This window comes from Elephas maximus, chromosome 3 (assembly GCF_024166365.1).
Source record: "Elephas maximus indicus isolate mEleMax1 chromosome 3, mEleMax1 primary haplotype, whole genome shotgun sequence".
Classification (NCBI taxonomy): Eukaryota; Metazoa; Chordata; class Mammalia; order Proboscidea; family Elephantidae; genus Elephas; species Elephas maximus.
The window spans coordinates 16,647,025-16,669,286 of record NC_064821.1 but is presented as its reverse complement, the minus strand read 5'-3'; the positions used below and the strand labels follow the sequence as shown (position 1 = coordinate 16,669,286).

Genomic DNA, 22,262 nt, shown 5'->3' with positions numbered 1-22,262 from the left:
AGTTTGGGGTAGCAATATACCCAGCTAAAAACCTCAATCTAGTGTTTGCCATGCATATTAGTTTCCTATTGCTGCTATACCAAATTACCAAAAACGAGTGACCTAAACCAACATAAATTTATTATCTTTAAGTTCCAGAAGACAGAATTCTAAAATGAGTTCTACTGTGCTAAAAATCCAGATGTCTGCAGAGCTGCCTTCCTTTCTGGAGGCTCTAAAGAAAAATCTATTTTTAGGCTTTCGTCAGTAGTCCTTGTGATGTGCCCTACATGAGATGGCATATCCATGGGTAGGGAAATTCTCCTTTTAGGAGAGGTGGACCCATTGGCAGGGATGGAATCTGCATCTGGTCCCAAAGCTGAACCCACGGGACCAAACTGGCAGAAACGTTTCCTTCATTTATGGTCCCATGGCCTCCAAGGAAGTGAGTGTCTTGGAGAATGGAGTAGCAATTAAACAGTGTATTTAATGAGGACCTCTGAGAATTCTGCCTCTGAACCCCCGAAGCTGTAAATTCTCCCTCTGCCCTAACCTGCAACACACCAGCCACAGGTTAAAATCCTCCTCATTTGTGCCCAACCTTGAAATATCAATTCATTTTCCAGACCCAGTGCCGGACACCGCCTCCCTGCCCTGCCTGCATCCGTTGTCCAAAGGAGAAATGGGCAGTGCAGCCTTGTCCGTTGGCTGATGCTGTGGAGGAGCCAGAGTAGTACAGTGAGTTCTGTGGGAATGGGCCGCAGGGGAAGGAGAGCGTTTATGAACCATGTCTTCTGGGGAACAGTCAGGGTGATGACATAGTGAGAAGGGATTGATTCAAATCTTACACCGTCCAGGTCACTGCTCTGAAGCGGCTTCTTGCAGCCCATTCCCTTGGGGTCCCTTTCCTTCTTGCTTCAATCTCAGAGAACAGTCTGCTCCTTTGGCAAAAAAAAAATTTACTCTCCCCTCAGAGTCGCTATGAGTCAGAATTGACTCGACGGCACTGGGTCAGGCTGTTCAGCTCTCAGGATTCTGCTCTGGTTCAACCTTAGCATCTCCTCTTACTTGTCAAGCATCAACTATAGGAGGCAGTGGCTGCTCGGTGAGAAAGGCCCGGACTTGGATTCAGACAAGGGTGAGTTCTAATTCAGCCCTTTCCACTTAGTAGCTGATTGGCCCTACAAATATTACTTACATTCTAGGAACCTGCTGCTTCATCAGCACAATAGTGAGTACAAGAGCCTCAGAGGATACTCATGGTGTGACAGATACAATGTGTCAATGTCTAGGAACTATTGTGCAGTGTCACTTGAAAAGCACCATTTATTTATCATTCACTTATGTTCCAACAAGAATTTTCAGAAAATCTACACAATTACATAAGACAAAGCAAAATGTCTTAAATATATACGAGAAAAGAAATTTGGGGGCAAAAGAAATGAAAGAAAACATAAAATGAAGCAAAGAATGACAAAGTAAATAAAATTCATACCATAAAATCTCACACAGGTGCCAACATTAGGCTCCTGATTTGGCTGTGTATATCCCAGTGAAGACAAAAGGCAATGTTTGTGGTGTTAGGATGAGATTTGGCTGCATAAATGGAAAAATTCAAAGTGCTTTAAACAAATTAGGAGTTTATTTTCTGTCCCGTAAAAGAAGGGTCCAATATAATACCTCCATGCTAACATGAAAAAAATTTTTTTTTCTTTTTTAACATGAGGGCAAGTGTTAGTCTATATATCTGCTTCACCCTTCACAATGTGGGGTTTTCCAAGATATGACAGCTTCTAGATTCCAGTTTTCATGTTCAAACTTCAGGTAAGAAGAAGATGGAAAAGGGGAAAGGTTTCTGAAGAACATTTCAATATTCCCATCAAAAACCTTCCCTTCTATCTCACTGACATTAATTGCAAGTGGAAGCACGGTACCTTAGCAAGGCATATAATACCGGTTGCCACCAATTCAATTAAGTATACTCTATAGAGTTTTCAATGGCTGTGAACTTTCAGATGTAGATCAACAGCTTTTATTCTGAAGCATCTCTGAATGGATTCAAACCTCCAACGTTTAGGTTAGAGCCTAGTGCTCAAATGTTTGTACCACCCAGGGAATAAATAACCAACTCCAAATAAAACTGGGCTTCTGTTAATAAATAAGAGAATATATGTTTTGGGTAGGGAATCTATAGCACAACCATCTTACAAAATTCATAGTATCCATAACATTAAAACAGACAAATTGTATAATAGAAGCAAGACCCTGCCTCATAAAAAGGTGTCCCTGATTCTCATAAAAACATCACACTGTATGGTATAATATAAAGAGCAATGTCTTCAGCCAATTCACTACAAGTAATCCAATCATGAATTTCAAGGTTCTTGAAACATTTCTTAGTAGAGGCTAAAGGCATCACACACAGTAACAATCACACAAGGAAAGAGGGGAGGAAACGTGGGCATTACATCCTAGCCCAGGTATTCAGGTGTTCTGAAGCAATAACCTTGCTCAAGTTAAACAGCAATACCCAACTGAGTGACAAAACCAGAAAAACCAAACCCAGTGCCATGGAGTCGATTCCGACTCATAGCGACCCTATAGGACAGAGTAGAACTACCCCATAGGGTTTGCAAGGACCCCTGGCGGATTCAAACTGCTGACCCTTTGGTTAGCAGCCATAGCACTTAACCACTACACCAACTGAGTGACAAGAGCATTCTAACTCCCTAGTAATACAGACTGAGAATTGCACTACAATTACTTTATTATTAGTATGATTTTCATGACTCTAATTAAGAAGTCATTATCAGTCCTGCTTTGATCTCCAACTTAATGATTGCAATGGCCTACCACTGTGTATGTCCTGGGGAGGGGTTGGATAAGAAAAAAATAGCACCCACCCCCATGTTCGTAATAAAAACAGATCCTTGAGGGGTGGCCACGTGGATGTGGAAGATGCCCAATGAGATCTTATCTCTCTCACCTGCAATGATTCCCCTGTTTCTTGGGTCCACCATCAGGGGATAAAATGGAAGTCATGGGGATGCTCATGGGATGTCCCAGGGGAGGCTGGTTGTGCTCAGGGGGAATCTCCACATTTCTGAGTAAAGACAGCAGGGTTTCAATGAGCCTTGAACCAATGTGCGCTTCTTTCCCTTTGAGGGTGGAGAAACTCTAGCTGAGGGGTTTTGTGCATTCTGCAGAGTGGAGGTCAAAACTTAAGAAAGAAACGTTCCTTCTGAGATAAAGACTCCCTGTGGTTGTGGACTCAAATATTGGCCCAAATTTGCACCATGGGAACTTAATGAGCAACCAGAATTCCTATCTGTTTAGGTTCCTTTGCTCCACATAAGTTAAATTCCTCTAAGCCTTTATGAACACTAGAAAAATATTACTTGTTGAGCAGCAATGAAAATTCAACTGGTAAAGCCCCAGAAACAACAGATACTAGCCCGTTCTCTTTGTTTGCGGCTCACCACTTCCAGACTGAGAATGAACTCACTCTGCCTCCACTGGATGCCACTCTGGTCCAGATAACCCATGTCTGGTCCACCTCCTATCATAGGCAGAACTTCTATTCTCACCAAAAGCACCCAAGGAGAGTGCTTGTAAGATGCAATCCAGATAAGCCGGAAGAGACAAGTGCTGTGCCTAGACCATGTATTCTCAATGGGAGTCATATTGCCCCCTACGGGGTAGAAATAGGCTCTTGGGAGGATGAAAAAAATATGACACTACAATGACTTGTGGCCTTCCAAAAGGTCAACAGTACATAAACAGACATACAATATATTAGTGGTATTAAAATCACATGGGTGTGTAGATTGATGATTAAGGGGAAAAATGTCTCTAAAGGCTCCTTAGGGGGCAATAATGAAAGAAAGGTTGTGAAATGCTGGCCCAGAAGCATGGAGGGAAGGGAGTTTTTGATAAGCATTAACTCTCAGAAAGGTCCCTGGGAGGTGTAAAAGGTTTGCACTGGACATCTAATCTAAAGGTTGGTTGTTTGAACCCTCTCAGCATACCATGAAGAAAAGGTCTGGTGATCTGCTTCTTTAAAAGATGACAGCCAAGAAAACCCTATGGAGCCTTTCTGCTCTGTAACAAACATGTGGGGTTCCCATGAGTCAGAATCAACTGATGGCAAAGGGTTTTGGTTTAACTCTCAGAAGACAAGAAGAATGCAAAGAGAGAGGAAAGCCCATTCACTAAGGGTGGGGTTTTTCCATTCACACATTTCATGTTCTCTTAACTCCTAATCTGTGCTTTTCTTATTCAGAAGTTCAGTCAAGGACTTCTTTTCCTCATCAGCTAGAACCACAATGCTTTTCTTTATTGACCAACAAGAACTGGTTTCTTCTTTTATTGTCCCTTTTTTCATAAGTGAGATCTCATGTATCCATAACTTCATTTGTGAGTCCGTTTCTTCATTCAACAAATGTTCACTCTAAACACATACTACCTGTAGAAGGAGTAAAATAAAACTTCCTACTGCATCTCCCTACTTCCCCTACTTTGTGGGGAAGATGAAATGAGGTAATGCGTGAAAAGATGCATGGTCTTTCAAGCCAGGAACATAGTTAGCTCTCAGTGAGTAGAATAGTGTTGTCTAATATGCCAGACCCTGTTTCTAGTTTTGTTAGTATTCTGATTGGAATGTTCTTTCCTGCCTGATCAGTGCACTACATATGAAATATTTTGGTATATTTAATTTCTGTCCAAACACATAACTGAAACTACTAATTACTTTTCATAACTTTTCAGTTGATATACGACATTTTTTCAACAGTAAACCATCATCTGCAGGACATCATTTTGCCTTTCCAACATTAAGACTCTTAATTTATTTTTCCCGTGTTATTGCGTAGTATGAAAATCCAGACCACTGTTAGTGGATAGAGGCCATATTATACGCTCTATGTTCTTTACAACTTTAGTGGGAATTCCTATGTCATCTGCCATAGGGAACCCACAGGGACATCTTTGGAGGTAAATCTTTGTTGATTAGTCAGTTATTTCCTTGGTTATGGATGTAGTCTACTTCACTTTGAGTCAACAATGGTTAGTTATATTTCCGTAAAAGAAAGGAACTATCTTTAGGTTTTCAGAATTTTTCCCATAGAGACACACGTGATTATATGTCCTCCACCTGTATAATCACAGCCACTACCTCAAAATTAATTCCCTGCATTCTGATTTCTCATTTCGTTTTTTAGATTTCACTTACCTGCAGTTTGCTTTTGTCCAGAGTACGGCTCTTGGAGTTTAGCAATTCTCTAGCTTTCTTGTTTTAATTTCATTAGTTATCAAAAAAATAAAATAAAAATATATATATGTATTATTTTTATCCTTTTATCTTTATTATTTACTATATCCTACTTTGGAAGTTGATTTTGATGAATTTGGTTGTGCTCTTTCTAAATAGCTTTTAGTCAGTTTTAAATGTGTGTGTGTGTACTGCATGTACAAAAATTATGATCTTAAACAAATACCCTAAAACAAGATAGGGCATCCTGATGAAACCGTGGTTAAAGCATTGGCAACAAATCAAAATGTTGGTGGTTTCAACCAACCAGCCACTCCATGGGAGAAAGATGCAGGAGCCAGCTTCTGTAAAGATTTACAGGCTTAAAAACCCTATGGGGTAGTTCTGCTCTGTACAACACAGTCAGTGTGAGTGAAAATTCGATTTGACAGCAATGGGTGTATTTTTTCAGTAGAATTTCTTAAAGGATTGTCTAAAAATTAATATCAGTAGAATTACTTAAAGTTTGTTTAAAAATCAACATAAAACAAAACCAAACAAACCTGTTGTTATCAAGTAGATCCCAACTCATAATGACCCTATAGTTGCTGTTGTTGTTAGGTGCCATCTAGTTGATCCTGACTCACAGCGACCCTGTGTACAACAGAACGAAACACTGCCTAGTCCAGCACCATGCCCACCGTTGTTATGCTTGAGTCCATTGTTGCAGTACTGTCAATCCATCTCATTGAGGATCTTCCTCTTTTTCATTGACCCTGTACTTTAGCAAGCATGATGTCCTTCTCCAGGGAGATTTCTCCTGACAACAAGTCCGAAGTATGTAAGACATAGCCTAGCCATCCTTGCTTCTAAGGAGCATTCTGGTTGTACTCCTTCCAAGACAGATTTGTTTGTTCTTTTGGTAGTCTACGGTACATTCAACACTCTTTGCCAACACCACAGTTCAAAGGCGTCAATTCATCTTCTATTTTTCTTATTCATTGTCCAGCTTTCGCATGCATATGATGCAACTGAAAATATCACAGCTTGAGTCAGGTGCACCTTAGTCTTCAAGGGGACATCTTTGCTTTTCAACACTTTAAAGAGGCCTTTTGAAGCAGATTTGCCCAAAGCAATGCATCTTTGATTTTTTGACTGCTTTTCCTTCCATGGGTGTTGATTTTGGATCCAAGTAAAATGAAGTCCTTGACAACTTCAAACTTTTCTCCATTTATCATGATGTTGGTTATTGGATCAGTTGTCAGGATTTTTATTTTCTTTCTGTTGAGGTGAAATCCATATTGAAGGCTGTGGTCTTTGATTTTCATCTGCAAGCAAAGGAGTGTCACCTGCATAACGCAGGTTGTTAATGTCTTCCACCAATCCTGATGGTCTGTTCTTCTTCATATAGACCAGCTTCTCCGACTAATTGCTCAGCATGCAGATTCAATAGGTATAGTGAAAGGGTACAACCCTGATGCACACCTTTCCTGACTTTAAACCACTCAGTATTCCCTTGTTCTGTCCGAACAACTGCCTCATGATGTATGTACAGGTTTCCATGGGCACAATTAAGTGTTCTGGAATTTCCATTCTTCACAATGTTATTCATAATTTGTTATGATCCACACAGTTGAATGCCTTTGCATAGGCAATAAACACAGGTAAACATCCTTCTGGTATTCTCTGCTTTCAGATGAGATCCATCTGACATCAGCAATGATATCCCTAGTTGCACATCCTTTTCTGAATCTGGCTTGAATTTCTGTTGATAAACTTCTGCCGCTGCTTTTGAATGATCTTCAGCAACATTTTACTTGCATGTGATATTAATGATATTGTTCAATAATTTCCGCATTTGGTTAGATCACCTTTCTTGGGAATAGGCATAAATATGAATCTCTTCCAGTCAGTTGGCCAGGTAGCTGTCTTACAAATTTCTTGGCACAGACAAATGAGCACTTCCAGCAATGCATCTGTTTGTTGAAACATCTCAATTGATATTCCATCGATTCCTGAAGCCTTGTTTTTTGCCAATGCCTTTGGTGTAGCCTGGACTTCTTCCTTCAGTACCATCAGTTCTTGATCATATGCTACCTCTTGAAATGGTTGGACTTTGACCAGTACTTTTTGGTATGACTCTGTGTATTCCTTCCATCTTCTTTTGATGCTTCCTGTGTCGGACCTGGCAGTCTACTTCTGAAAAGAGTCGGCCAGTGAAAACGTCATGAATAGCAGTGGAACATGGTCTGGCACAGTGCTGGAAGATGAGCCCCCCCAGGTTGGAAGGCACTCAAAATACAACTGGGGAAGAGCTGCCCCCTCAAAGTAGACTCGACCTTCATGATTTGAATGGAGTCAAGCATTTGGGACCTTCATTTGCTGATGTGGCATGACTCAAAATGAGAAGAAACAGCTGCAAACATACATTAGTAATCGGAAAGTGGAACGTGTGAATCTAGGAAAATTAGAAATCATCAAAAATGAATTGGAATGCATAAACACGGATATCCTAGGCATTAGTGAGCTGGAATGGACTGGTTTTGGCCATTTTGAATGGGACAATCATATGGTCTACTATGCTAGGAATGACAACTTGAAGAGAAATGGTGTTACATGCATAATCAAAAAGAACATTCAACATCTATCGTGAAGAACGATACTGCCAGTGATAGGATAATGTGCATAGGCCTACAAGGAAGACGAGTTAATAAGAATATTATTCAAATTTACACACCAACCAATAAAGCCAAAGATGAAGAAATTGAAGATTTTTACTAACTTCTGCAGTCTGAAATTCATTGAACATACAATCAGTGTGAATTGAAAATTACTGGTGATTGGACTGTGAAAGTTGGAAACGAAGAAGGATCAGTAGTTGGAAAATATGGCCTTCATGATAGAAATGGTGCCAGAGATCTCATGATAGAGTTTTGCAAGACCAAAGACCTCTTCACTGCAAATAATTTTTTCACCAACTTAAACAGCGACTATACACGTGGACCTCACCAGGTGGAATACAAAGGAATCAAATTGACTACGTTTGTAGAAAGAGACGATGGAAATGTTCAATATCATCAGTCATAACAAGGCTAGGGGCTGACTGTGGAACAGGCCATCAATTGCTCATATGGAAGTTCAAGTTGAAACTGAAGAAAATTAGAACAAGTCCACTAGAACCAAAGTATGACCTTGAGTATATCCCACCTAAATTTAGAGATAATCTCAAAAGTACATTTGACTCATTGAACACTAATGACCGAAGACCAGACGAGTTGTGGAATGATATCAAAGACATCATACATGAAGAAACCAGGAGGTCATTAAAAAGACAGGAAGGAAAGAAAAGACCAAAATGAATGTCAGAAGAGGCTCTGAAACTTGCTCTTGAACTTCGAGCAGCTAACGCAAAAGGAAGAAATGATAAAGTAAAAGAAGGAAACAGATGATTTCAAAGGGCGGCTTGAGAAGACAAAGCAAAGTATTACAATGACATGGGCAAAGAGCTGGAGATAGAAAACCAAAAGGGAAGAACATGCTCTGCGTTTCTCAAGCTGAAAGAACTGAGGAAAAAATTCAATCCTCAAGTTACAACAGTGAAAGATTCTAAAGGGAAAATATTAAATGATACAGGAATCATCAGAAGAAGATGGAAGAAATACACAGAATCATTACGCCAAAAAGAATTGGTCGACGTCAAATGACCCTATAGGACAGAGTAAAGCTGCCTCATAGGGTTTGCAAGGCTGTAATCTTTGCGGGAGGAGACTGCCACATCTTTCTCCTGCGTAGTGAACAACCAGCCTTTTGCTTAGCAGTCAAGGGCATTGCATCACCAAGGATTCTACTGGAAGATTGTTATTGTTCTTGTTAGGTGCTTTGAGTCAATTTTGACTCATACCGACCCTATGTACAATGGAAAGAGACACTGCCCAGTCTTGTGCCATCTTCACAATCGTTGCAATGTTTGAGCCCATTGTTGCAGCTACTTTGTCAATCTGTCCAGTTAAGAGCCTTCCTCTTTGTTGCTGACTGTCCATTTTATCAAGCATGATGTCTTTCTCCATGGACTGGTCCCTCCTGACATCATGTCAAAAGTACGTGAGATGAAGTCTGGCGGTCTTTGCTTCTAAGTAGCGTTCAGGCTATACTTCAGAACAGATTTGTTCCATCTTCTGGCAGTCCATAGTATATTCAATATTATTCTCCAACACCATAATTCAAAAAGCGTAAATACTTCTTCAGTCTTCCTTATTCATTGTACAGCTTTCATATGCAGTTGAGGCTATTGAAAATACTGTGCCTTTGGTCAAGCACACCTTAGTCCTCAAAATGACATCTTTGCTTTTTAATGCTTTAAAGAGATCTCTTGCAGCTAATTTGCCCAATGCAATGCGTTGTTTGATTTCTTGACTGCTGCTTCCATGGGCATTGACTGTGGATCCAAGCAAAATGAAATGACTTCAATATTTTCTCCATTTGTCAAGGTGTTGCTTATTGGTCCAGTTGTGAGGATTTTTTTTCTTTCTGTTGAGTTGTAATGCATACTGAAGGCTGTAGTCTTTGATCTTCCTCAGTAAGTGCTTCAAGTCCTCTTCCTTTCACAAGCAAGCTTGTGTCATCTGCATAACTCAGGTTGTTAATGAGCCTTCTTCTAATCTGATGCCCTGTTCTTCTTCATATAGTCCAGCTTCTTGGAATATTGGCTCAGCATGCAGATTGAATACGTACGGTGAAAGGATCCAACCCGGATGCACACCTTTCCTGACTTCAGACCACTCAGTCTCCCCTTGTTCTTTTCAAATGCCTGTCTCTTGGTTTGACCACAGGTTCCTCATGAGGGCAATTAAGTGTTCTGGAATTCCCATTTTTCCCAGAGAGAAAAACGTTATCCATAATCTGTAAGGATCCACACAGTCGAATGCCTTTGCATAGTAAATAAGACACAGGTAAGCATATTTCTGGTATTCTCTGCTTTCAGCCAGGACCCACCTGACATCAACAATGATATCCTTTGTTCCACGACCTCTTCTGAATCTGGCTTGAATTTCTGGCAGTTCCCTGTCAATGTACTGTTGTAACCGCTTTTGAATGATCTTCAGCAAAATTATACTTGTGTATGATATTAATGATATTGTTCCATAATTTCTGCATTTTGTTCAACATTTTTTCTTTGGAATGTATACAAATATGGACCTCTTCCAGTCAGTCTTTCAAATTTCTTGGCATAAATGAGTGAGCACTTCCAGTGCTGTATCTGTTTGTGGAAACATCTCCACTGATATTGCATCAATTCCTGCAGCCCTGTTTTACACCAATAATTTCAGTTCAGCTTGGACCTCTTCTTTCAGTACCATTGGTTCTTGATCATATGCTACCTCCTGAATGGTTGAATGCTGACCAGTTCTTTTTGGTGCAGTGACTATGAATTCCTTCCATCATCTTTGCATGCTTTCTGTGTTTTCATTCAGTATTTTGGCTATGGAATCCTTCAATATTGCAACTCAAGGCTTGAATTTTTACTTTAGTTCTTTCAGCTTGAGAAGTGCCAAACATGGTCTTCCTTTTTTATTTCCTAACTCCAGGTCTTTGAACATTTCATTATAATAACATTTCTTTGTCCTGCACTCTGAAATATTTTGTTTAGCTTTTTTATTTCATCATTTTTTCCTTTAGTTTTAGCTACTCAGTATTCAATAGCAGCTTTCAGAGTCTACCCTGATATCCATTTTGGTCTTTTCTTTCTTTCTTTTTTAAATGATCTCTTGCTTTCTTCATGTATGATCTGTTTGATGTCATTCCACAACTCATTTGGTCTTTGGTCATTAGTGTTAAATGCAACAAATCTATTCTTGAGATGGTCTCTAAACTCAGGTGAGATATACTCATGGTTGTACTTTGGCTCTAGTGGACTTGCTCTAATTTTCTTCAGCTTCAACTTGAACTTGCAAATGGGCAGATGTAGTAAATTTGTTTCCTGTATTTCCATACGGTGAGGTCCACATGTATAGTCATCATTTATGTGGTTGAAAAAAGATTTATGCAATGAATAAGTCATTGATCTTCCAAAATTCTATCATGCGAACTCTGGTGTCATTTCTATCACCAAGACCATATTTTCCAACTTCCAATTCCTCTTTGTTTACAGATTTCACATATCAATCGTCAGTAATTATCAATGCATCTTGATTGCAGGTTTGATCAATTTCAAACTGCAGAAGGTGAAAATTCTCAGTTTCCTCATCTTTGGGATTAGTGGTTGGTGTATAATTTTGAATAATAGTTGTATTATCTTATTTTTCTTGTTGGTGGATGGAAAGAATCCTATCACTAACAAAATGGTACTTCGGGACAGTTCTTGAAATGTCCTCTTTGACAATGAAAGTGTTGCCATTCCCCTTCAATTTGTCATTCCAGGCAGGGTAAACTGTATGATTGTCTGATTCAAAATGGCTAATAGCAGTCCATTTCAGCTCAGTAATGCCTACGATGTGAATGTTTATGTGTTCCATTTCATTTTGATGACTTCCAATTTTCCTAGATTTGTACTTGATACATTCCATGTTCCGATTATTAATGGATGTTTTCAGCTGTTTCTTCTCATTTTGAGTCATGCCACATCAGCAAATAAAGGCCCCTAAAGCTTGATAAAACACAGATTGTGCTTCTGCAAGTCTGGGTGGGTTAAGGTTACTGCACGCTTAAGAAGTTCCCAGGTTATGCTGATCCTGCTGGCCCCAGGACCACACTTTGAGTAACCAGGCTAGAGTGGGTACAACTTTGGGTCTCTGTTTAGGCTTCCAGATAGAACTGGCAGCAAAGGAAAGAATGGAACTGTTTAGAATTCCCCAAGTGAAGAAAAGTAGACAAAGATAGTATTAAATTAATTCTTCCATTTCCAATGAAAAGCAACCACATTTCTGTGTTGTTGGTTTGCTGATAACTCAATGGTGCTTTACGTCTGTCCTGGTAGGTATTTCATCCACATGGAATCAGCAAATCAAACACGCACTTCAAAATTTCTTCTTCTGGGATTTTCAGCAAAGTTAGAGATTCAGCTCATTCTCTTTGGGCTGTTTCTATCCATGTACCTGGTCACCTTCACTGGAAACCTGCTCATCATCCTGGCCGTCAGCTCTGACTCCCATCTCCATACACCTATGTACTTCTTCCTCTCCAACCTGTCATTTGTTGACATCTGTTTCACCTCTACCACTATACCAAAGATGCTGGTGAACATCCAGATGCAGAGCAGATCTATCCTCTATGAAGGCTGTCTCACCCAGATTTTTTTTTTCATTGTTTTTGGATGCCTGGACAATTTACTCCTGACTGTGATGGCCTATGACCGCTTCGTGGCAATCTGTCACCCCCTGAACTACATGGTCATCATGAACCCCCAGCTCTGTATATTGCTAGTTCTGGGGTCCTGGTGTCTCAGTGTCATGGGCTCCCTTGCAGAACTTTTGCCACTTCTGAGGCTGTCCTTCTGCACACACATAGAAATCCCCCACTTTTTTTGTGATCCTCCTGAAGTCCTGAAACTCGCCTGTTCTGATACTTTCATCAATAACATTGTGGTGTATTTGGTGACTGGCTTCCTGGCCTTCATTCCTTTCAGCGGAATACTTTTCTCTTATTCTCAGATTGCCTTCTCCGTACTGACAATTTCATCAGCTGGGGGCAAGTATAAAGCCTTTTCTACTTGTGGATCTCACCTCTCTGTCGTCTCCTTGTTCTATGGCACAGGCTTTGGGGTCTACCTCAGCTCTGCAGCTATACCATCCTCTAGGAAAAATATGATGGCCTCAGTGATGTACACTCTGGTCACACCCATGTTGAACCCTTTCATCTATAGCCTGAGGAACAGGGACATTAAAGGTGCCCTAGGGAGACTTCTTAGAAGGGCAGCTGCCTCTCACTGATGGATCTGTTGGAGGGCCATCATGAATAGCAGGGCTAAGACCACTAAGGACCAGAATTCCTGGCCTCTTTCATCCAACATTTTGACACTGTGCAGTTTTATGTATTTTAACACAACTCTTTCCTTGGGTCTTCCTTTGGCACTTTTCCTGCTCTCTCTACTGATCATAAAGTTATATGTTGGGTATCCTTTACACTTTCTCATAGAACTTAGATGTATCCAAGCAACTTCTTATCCTCCTCTATTTTTGGAATTAATATAACTTACCATGTCTCGATTTTAACTATTTTCTAAGACACTCTTTCATCAGTACCATCTTCAAATGCACACTATGGTCGGAGCACCAAACCTGGCCCTTTATCTGTTTTTGTAAATAAAGTTTTATTGGAACTCAGCCATGCACATTGGTGTATGTGCTGTCTATGGCTGCTTCCCCTTTGCAACAGCAGAGCTGTGTCGTTGCCACAGAGACTGCCTGTCCTGCAGAGCCTGACATATTTACCATCTGGCCCTTTACTGGAAAATGTTGTCAAACCTTTGAATTAAAGTATCCCAATCTCAGGGAGGTGGGTCAACAAGTGGAGGAGTAGTCAGACACTTCCAGTGAGACCTCTTACAACAAAGACCCAAAACAACAAGTGAAACGATTATATATATGACAAGCTAGGAGCCCTGAACATCAGAGGCAAAGTTATAAAATGAACTGAGTGGAAGGGAGAGGGAGAGATGGTTCAGAAATGGTGACGAGTTGCTGGACCTGACTTGGCGGAAACCAGCACCCCTCAGGTACGCTCCCCTGGAGCCACCACAGCAAGGCTGGTGGTAGCATTCTGGGCACGGTTTCCTCAGGGAGAGACAATTAGCTGCACAGCCTACTAACACCTCCGGAACCAGAGAATAAGGGTGCTCTCGGCAAAAGCTAAGTATTTACATTTATTTTACCGTGCTCACAGCCCCCAAGCTGGCTTCAATGGCTGCCAATTTCCCTGGGCCTGAGTTAGGTCCTGCTGCATGTCCTGAGACATTCTCCCTGTTTTAGAAAAGGAATAAATTAACAATAGGGGGCAAAGATCATCTGCCGGATCCACTAAGCTGGGGAGCTCAGGACAGAAGTGGTTCCTGTCCAGGCACAAATGGTCCACAGACTTTGAATACATTTCACCTCTGCATGGACATGTGTGGGCCCATTTCAGTAGAATAGACCCTTGTTGGCAGACTGCAACTGTTTTACCTGTGTGCTGGAGAGGTGAAGTTTTTGATGTTTGATGCCAATTTGTCTATTAAACAGGGTCCTAAGAACCACATCAGGGGCCTAAGGACTGGTGGCTCCACCCACATCACCTAGCCACCTAAAACAGGGGTCCAAGGATAAGTGGTACCTCCCAGTCCTTACCACCAAAAGCATTGGGCGCCCATGGTCCATCTGCAGAGTCCACGCACCTGTGTGCTATAGGGAACAGGGATGCACTTTCCTCATAGGGGACGGTTGTCAGCCCTCTGCCTTGGTAAGAGTGTGACCCCAATATGCAACCAGATACCTGTGGCTACACCAATCACCCTTGCCCCTCTAAGACTGTAGGACAGAGTGTGTATCACACAATTAATGACCACCTACCTTGACACCTGAGCTGAATCCATACAAGAAAACAATGGTCTTATAGGCTCATGTACCTGGAAAGAGCTCTAGCCATCTGCAGACAAGACGTTTCAGCTTCAAAGGCTAAAATAAGCAAGCTAGCTCACTCAAGCAGCCTATTTTGGTATACCAAAACAAAACAAAGCAAGAAGCTAGGCTGCAGTGAGTAAACATAAAATAAATTAATACAATAACTTATACATGGCTCAGAGATAACAGTCAATATCAAATCACATAAAAAAAGCAGATGATAATCACTTCAACAAGCTCTCAAAACAATCAAGGAATATTCTGGATGAAGGTGAATTCCTGGAATTGCTAGATGTAGAATACAAAAGATTAATATACAGAATTCATCAAGACATCAGGAACGAGATCAGGCAAAACACAGAACAAGCCAAAGAACACACAGATAAAGCAGTTGAACTTAAAAAAGATTATTTAAGAACATAATGAAAAATTTAACAGACTGCAAGAATTCATAGAGAGACAGCAATCAAAAATTCAGACATTAACAATAAAATGACAGAATTAGACAACTCATTAAAAAGTCAGAGAAGCAGAATAGAGGATCTGGAAGGCAGAATTAATGAGAATGAAGATAAAATACGTGGCACCAATAAATTTGAAGAAAAATCAGATACAATAATTTAAAAAAATGAAGAAACCCTAAGAATCATGTGGAACTCTATCAAAAGAAATAACCTACAAGTGCTTGGAGTACTAGAAAAGGGAGAAAAAAAAAAAAAACCTGTTGCCATTGAGTCTATTCCGACTCATAGCGACCCTATAGGACAGAGTGGAACTGCCCCATAGAGTTTCCTAGGACCGCCTGGCAGATTTGAACTGCTGACCTTTAGGTTAGCAGCCGTACCACTTAACCACTATGCCACCCGGGTTTCTAAGAAAAGGGAGGAATAACAGAGAATACACAGAGAATTGTTTAAGATTTCTTGGTAGAAAAGTTCCCTGGTATAGTGAAAGATGAGAAGATATCTATCCAAGATGCTCATCGAACTTCACGTAAGATAGATCTCAAAAGAAAGCCATCAAGACATATTGCAATCAAATTTGCCAAAACCAAAGGTAAAGAGGGAATTTTAAGAGCAGCTGGGGATAAACAAAAAGTCACCTACAAAGGAGCGTCAATAAGAATAAGCTCGGACTCAAAAAAAAAAAAATTTTTTTTTTTTTTACTCAGCAGAAACCGTGCAGGCAACAAGGCAATGGGATGACTTATAGAAAGCCTTGAAGGAAAAAAATTGCCAGCTAAGAATCATATATCCAGTAAAACTGTCTCTCAAACATGAAGGCAAAATTAGAACATTTCCAGATAAAGAGAACTTTAGAGAATTTGTAAGAAACCAAACCAAAAATACAAAAAATACTAAAGGGAGTTCTCTGCTTAGAAAGTCAATAATATCAGATATCAACCCAAGACTAGGACACAGGACAGAGCAAACAGATGTCAAGCAAGACAGGGAAATCACAAAAATAAATCAAGATAAAAACCACTCAACACAGGGAAACAGTGATGTCATTATGTAAAAGACAACATGAAAACAAAGAGGGACTAAAAAATGTAGTCACAGATGTTTCACACAGAGAAGAAGTTAAGGTAATATAAAGAAATAAAAGCTAGGTTTAAACTTAAAAAAAATAGAAGTAAATATTAAGGTAAACAAAAAGGAGACTAACAGTCCTACCCATCAAAATAACACAAAAGAAAAAATGAAGGCTTGCAAAAATGGACTCAACAACAATGAATAAGAGGAAAAGACAATATATAAACTATTCAGCACAATAAAATTAAGTGGGAAAAAGAAAGTGTCAACAACAAACAAAAAAAGACATCAAAATGACAGCACTAAACGCATACCTATCCATAATTACGCTGAATGTAAATGGACTAAATGCGCCAATAAAGAGACAGAGGCAGAATGGGTTAAAAAACATGATTCATCTATATGCTGGCTACAAGAGACACACCTTACACTTAAAAACACAAACACTAAAACTTGAAGGGTAGAAAAAAATATATCAAGCAAACAACAATCAAAAAAGAGCAGGAGTGGCAATATTCTGACAGTATAGACTTTAAAGTTAAACCCACCACAAAGAATAAGGAAGGACACTATATAATGATTAAAGGGACAATATGCCAGGAGGATATTTCCATATTAAATATTTATGCACCCAATGACAGGGCTTCAAGATACATAAAGCAAACTCTGCATTGAAAAGTGAGATAGACAGGTCCAGAATAATAATAGGAGATGTCCACAGACCACTTTCAGTGAAGAACAGAACATCCAGAAAGAAGCTCAATAAGGACACGGAAGTTCTAAATGCCACAGTCAACCAACTAGACCTCACAGACATATACAGAACACTCCACCCCAAAGCAACAAAGTATACATTTTTTTATACTTTTCCATTTTTTATGGAATAGTCTCTAGAATAGATCATGTATTAGGTCATAAAGCAAACCTTAACAGAATCCAAAACATCAAAATATTACGAATCATCTTGTCTGACCATAAAGCCATAAAAGTAGAAATCAACAACAGAAAAAGCAGGGAAAAGAAATCAAAACACTTGGAAACTGAACAATACCCTGCTCAAAAATGACTGGGTTTTAGAAGACAATGAGGATGGAATAAACTAATTCATAGAATCCAATGAGAATGAAAACACTTCCTATCAGAACCTTTGGGACACAGCTAAAGCAGCGCCCAAAGTCAATTTATATCAATAAATGCACATATCCAAAAAGAAGAAAGGGCCCAAATCAAAGAATTATCCCTACAATTTGAACAAATAGAAAGAAGCAAACCCTCAGGCACCAGAAGAAAGCAAATAAAATTAGCGCAGAATTAAATATAGAACAGAAAAATAATTGAAAGCATTAACGAGACCAAAAGCTGGTTCTTTGAAAAAATTAACAAAATTGATAAACCATTGGCCAAACTGACAAAAGAAAAATAGAGGAAGCAAATAACCCGATATGAAATGAGATGGGCAATATGACAACAGATCCAACTGAAATTAAAAGAATCATATCAGATTACTACAAAAAATTGTACTGTAACAAATTTGAAAACCTAGAATTGGATGAAAAACATTACCTACCTAAACTAACACAGACAGAAGTAGCACAGCTAAATAAACCCATAAAAAAGAGACTGAAAAGGCCATTTAAAAACTCCCCCCCCCCAAAAAGTCCTGGCCCAGTCGACTTCACCGCAGAGTTCTACTAAACTTTCTGAGAAGAGTTACAATACTGAAGGTATTTCAGAGCATAGGAAAAGATGGAATACACCCAAACTCATTGTATGAAGCCAGCATATGCCTCATACCAAAACCAGGTAAAGACACCACAAACAAAGAAAATTACAGACCTATATCCCTCATGAACTTAGATGCAAATATCTTCTACAAAATTCTAGCCAATAGAATTCAATGACATATGAAGAAAATAATTCACTGTGACCAAGTGGGATTCATATTAGGTATGCAGGGATCATTCATCATTAGAAAAACAATTAATGTAATCCATCATATAAATAAAACAAAAGACAAGAACCACATGATCGTATCAATTGATGCAGAAAAGGCATTTGATAAAGTCCAAAACCCATTCATGATAAAATTGCTCAGCAAAGTAGGACTAGAAGGAGAATTCCTCAACATAATAAAGGGCATTTATATGAAGCCAACAGCCAGCATCATCCTAAATGGAGAGAGTCTGAAAGCATTCCTCTTCAGATTGGGAACCAGACAAGGATCTCCTTTATCACCACTCTTATTCAACATTGTATTGGAGGTCCTGCCCAGAGCGATTAGGCTAGATAAAGAAATAAAGGGCATCCAGATTAGTAAGGAAGAAGTAAAAGTATCTCTATTTGAAGATGACATGATCTTAGACACAGAAAACCCTAAGGAATCCTAAAGAGACAACTGAAACTAATAGAAGAGTTCAGCAGAGTATCAGGATACAAGATAAACATACAAAAAAATCAGTTGTATTCCTCTACACCAACAAAATGAACATCAAAGAGGAAATCACCAAATCAATACCATTTACAATAGCCCCCAAGAAGATAAAATAATTTGGAATAAATCTAACCGGAGACATAAAAGACCTATACAAAGATAGCTACAAAACACTACTGCAAGAAACCAAAAGAGACCTACATAAGTGGAAAAACATACCTTGATCATGGATAGGAAGACTCAACATTGTAAAAAAAAATCTATTCTACCAAAAGCGATATATAGATACAATGCATTTCCAATCCAAATTCCAACAACAGTTATGAATAAGATGGAGAAGCAAATCACCAACTTCATATGGGAAAGAGGCCCCAGATAAGTAAAGCATTGCTGAAAAAGACAGAAAAAGTGGGAGGCCTCATGCTACCTGATTTTAGAACGTATTATACCACCACAGTAGTCAAAACAGCCTGGTACTGACACAACAACAGACACATAGACCAATGGAACAGAATTGAGAATCCAGATATAAATCCATCCCCATAAGGCAGCGGGTTAGCGGGTTTATGAGCAGCTGACATTCCCCACAGTCAGTTAAGTGGGGAAAAGACAGCCTTTTTAACAAATGGTGCTGGAGTAACTGGGTATCGATCTGCAAAAAAATGAAACAAGACCCATACTTCATACCATGCACAAAACCGAACTCAAAACGGATCAAAGACCTAAATATAAAATCTAAAACGATAGAAATCATGGAAGAAAAAATAGGGACAATGCTAGGAGCCCTAATACATGGCATAAACAGTATACAAAACATTGCTAACAATGCACAAACACCAGAAAAGAAACTAAATAACTGGGAGTTCCTAAAAATCAAATACCTATGCTCATCCAAAGACTTCACCAAAAGAGTAAAAAGATTACCTACAGAATGGGAAAAATAATTTTAGCTATGACATTTCTGATCAGTGTCTGATCTCTAAAATCTACATGATACTGCAAAAACTCAACAACAAAAAGACAACCGAATTAAAAAATGGGCAAAGGATATGAACAGGCATTTCACTGAAGAAGACATTTAGGTAGCTAACAGATACATGAGGAAATGCTCATGATCATTAGCCATTAGAGAAATGCAAATCAAAACTACAATGAGATTCCATTTCATTCCAACGAAGCTGGCATTAATCCAAAAAATGCAAAATAATAAATGTTGGAGAGGTTGTGGAGAGACTGGAGCATGTATACACGGCTGGTGGGAATCTAAAATGGCACAACCACTTTGGAAATCGATTTGGCGCTTCCTTAAAAAGCTAGAAATAGAAGTACCACACGATCCACCAATTCCACTGCTTGGAATATATCCTACAGAAATAAGAGCCTTTAAATGAACAGATATATGCACACCCATGTTCACTGCAGCACTGTTTACAATAGCAAAAAGATAGAAGCAACCAAGGTGCCCATCAACAGATGAATGGATAATTAAATTATGGTATATTCACATAATGGAATACTATGTGTTGATAAAGAGCAATGATGAATCTGTGAAACATTTCATAACATGGAGGAATCTGGAAGGCATTATGCTGAGTGATATTAGTTAGTTGCGAAAGGACAAATATTGTATGAGACCACTATTATAAGAACTCAAGAAGTAGTTTAAACAGAGAAGAAGACATTCTTTGATGGTTATGAGAGTGGGGAGGGAGGGTGGGAGAGGGCTATTCACTACTTAGATAGTAGGCAAGAGCTGTTTTAGGTGACAGGAAAGACAACACACAATACAGGAGAGGTCAGCTCAACTGGACTAAACCAAAAGCAAAGAAGTTTCCTGAATAAACCAAACGCTTTAAAGGCCAGACTAGCAGGTGTGGCGCTTGGGGACCATGGTTTCAAGGGACATCTAAGTCAATAGCATATTAAAATCTATTAAGAAAACATTCTGCATCCCACTTCGGTGAGTGGCATCTGGGGTCTTAAACGCTAGCAAGCGACCATCTAAGATGCATCAATTAGTCTCAACCCACCTGGAGCAAAGGAGAATGAGGAACACCAAAGACACAAGGTAATTATGAGCCCAAGGGGTAGAAAGGGCTGCATAAATCAGAGACTACATCAGCTTGAGACCAAAAAAACTAGATGGTGCCTGGCCAGAACTGATGCCTGCCTTGACAGGGAATACAACAGAGAATCCCTGATGGAGCAGAAGAGTGGTGGGATGCAGACCTCAAGTTGTCATGAAAAGACCAGAGTTAATGGTCTGAGTCTAGAAAGACCTCAGAGGTCATGGTCCCCAGACCTTCTGTTAGACTGGAACCATTCCCAAAGCCAACTCTCCAGACAGGGATTGGACTGGACTATAAAATAGAAAATGATACCGGAGAGGAATGAGCTTCTTGGCTCAAGTGGACACATGAGACTATGTGGGCAGCTCTTGTGTGGAGGGGAGATGAGAAGGCAGAGCAGAACAGAAGCTGGCTGAATGGCACTGGAATACTGGGTGAAGAGAAGGTGTGTGCTGTCTTATTAGGGGGAGAGCAACTAGGAGTGTATAAAGGAGTGTATAGTAAGGTGTATATAAATTTTTGTATGAGAGACTGACTTGATTTGTAAACTTTCACTTAAAGCGCAATAATCCATTCATATCCATTGCTGTCGAGTAAAAGTTTTTAAAAAGATTTTTAAAAATTAATGTATTCCCATTTTTTCTATTCTAAACTTACTTTGTTAAGCATCTCGGGATATCACCAAAATTCTATAGTGTTAACATGAAATTCTATACTAGCAGCATGAAATTCTGTAGTAGTAACAGGGCAGTGTTTGGTTCTGTTGTACATACATAGGTTTACAATGAGTTGGAATTGACTCGACAGCACCTAACCAAAATAACATGAAATTCTGCACAAAACTTCATTCTCACAATTAATATATGTGATTAGAATTTTTTTTTTGTATATGTAATGCTAAATTGAAAAATAAATGATACTTTTCCTAATAACCTAAATAGGAAATACCATGGAGACTGGTACCTTGTCTTTTTTAAATCTTCATATCCTCTCCACTGATCAAAATCTCTGAAACAGAAGGTAAGTGAAAGAGATCTATTTTGGTGAATGAATAAATCTAAATTAGCTTAAATCCTAGGTGATATCATGCTGTCTCATGGATTTAAAATCATATCTCTAACCTGATAACTCCAAAATGCATATCTCCAGACAGGATAACTTCAGATTCATAGATTCTCAACTTGGAAGTTTAACATATACATCAAGTTTGACATGTCCAAAATGCTGATCTTTGTTGTTCTTGTTAGGTATTGTTAAGTCGATTCTAATTCATAGCGACCCTGTGTACAACAGAATGAAACACTGCCCAGTACTGTACTATCCTCACAATCACTGCTTTCCTAGAGACCATTGCTGTATCCACTGTGCCAATTGTCTCATTGAGTGTCTCCTTCACATTACTGACCTCCA

At 39.3% G+C, this 22,262-nt stretch overlaps 1 protein-coding gene across 1 annotated transcript; it reads left to right on the top strand.

Moving 5' to 3' along the window:
- Positions 1–12,213: 12,213 nt before the first annotated feature.
- LOC126074079 (olfactory receptor 7C1-like) lies at positions 12,214–20,593 on the top strand (the record flags this gene model as incomplete). Its single annotated transcript, XM_049881412.1, has 3 exons — positions 12,214–13,137; positions 20,462–20,474; positions 20,574–20,593. Coding segments are annotated over exons 1-3 (957 nt in total), but the record flags the coding sequence as incomplete, so codon positions are not given.
- Between the last annotated feature and the right edge of the window lie 1,669 nt (positions 20,594–22,262).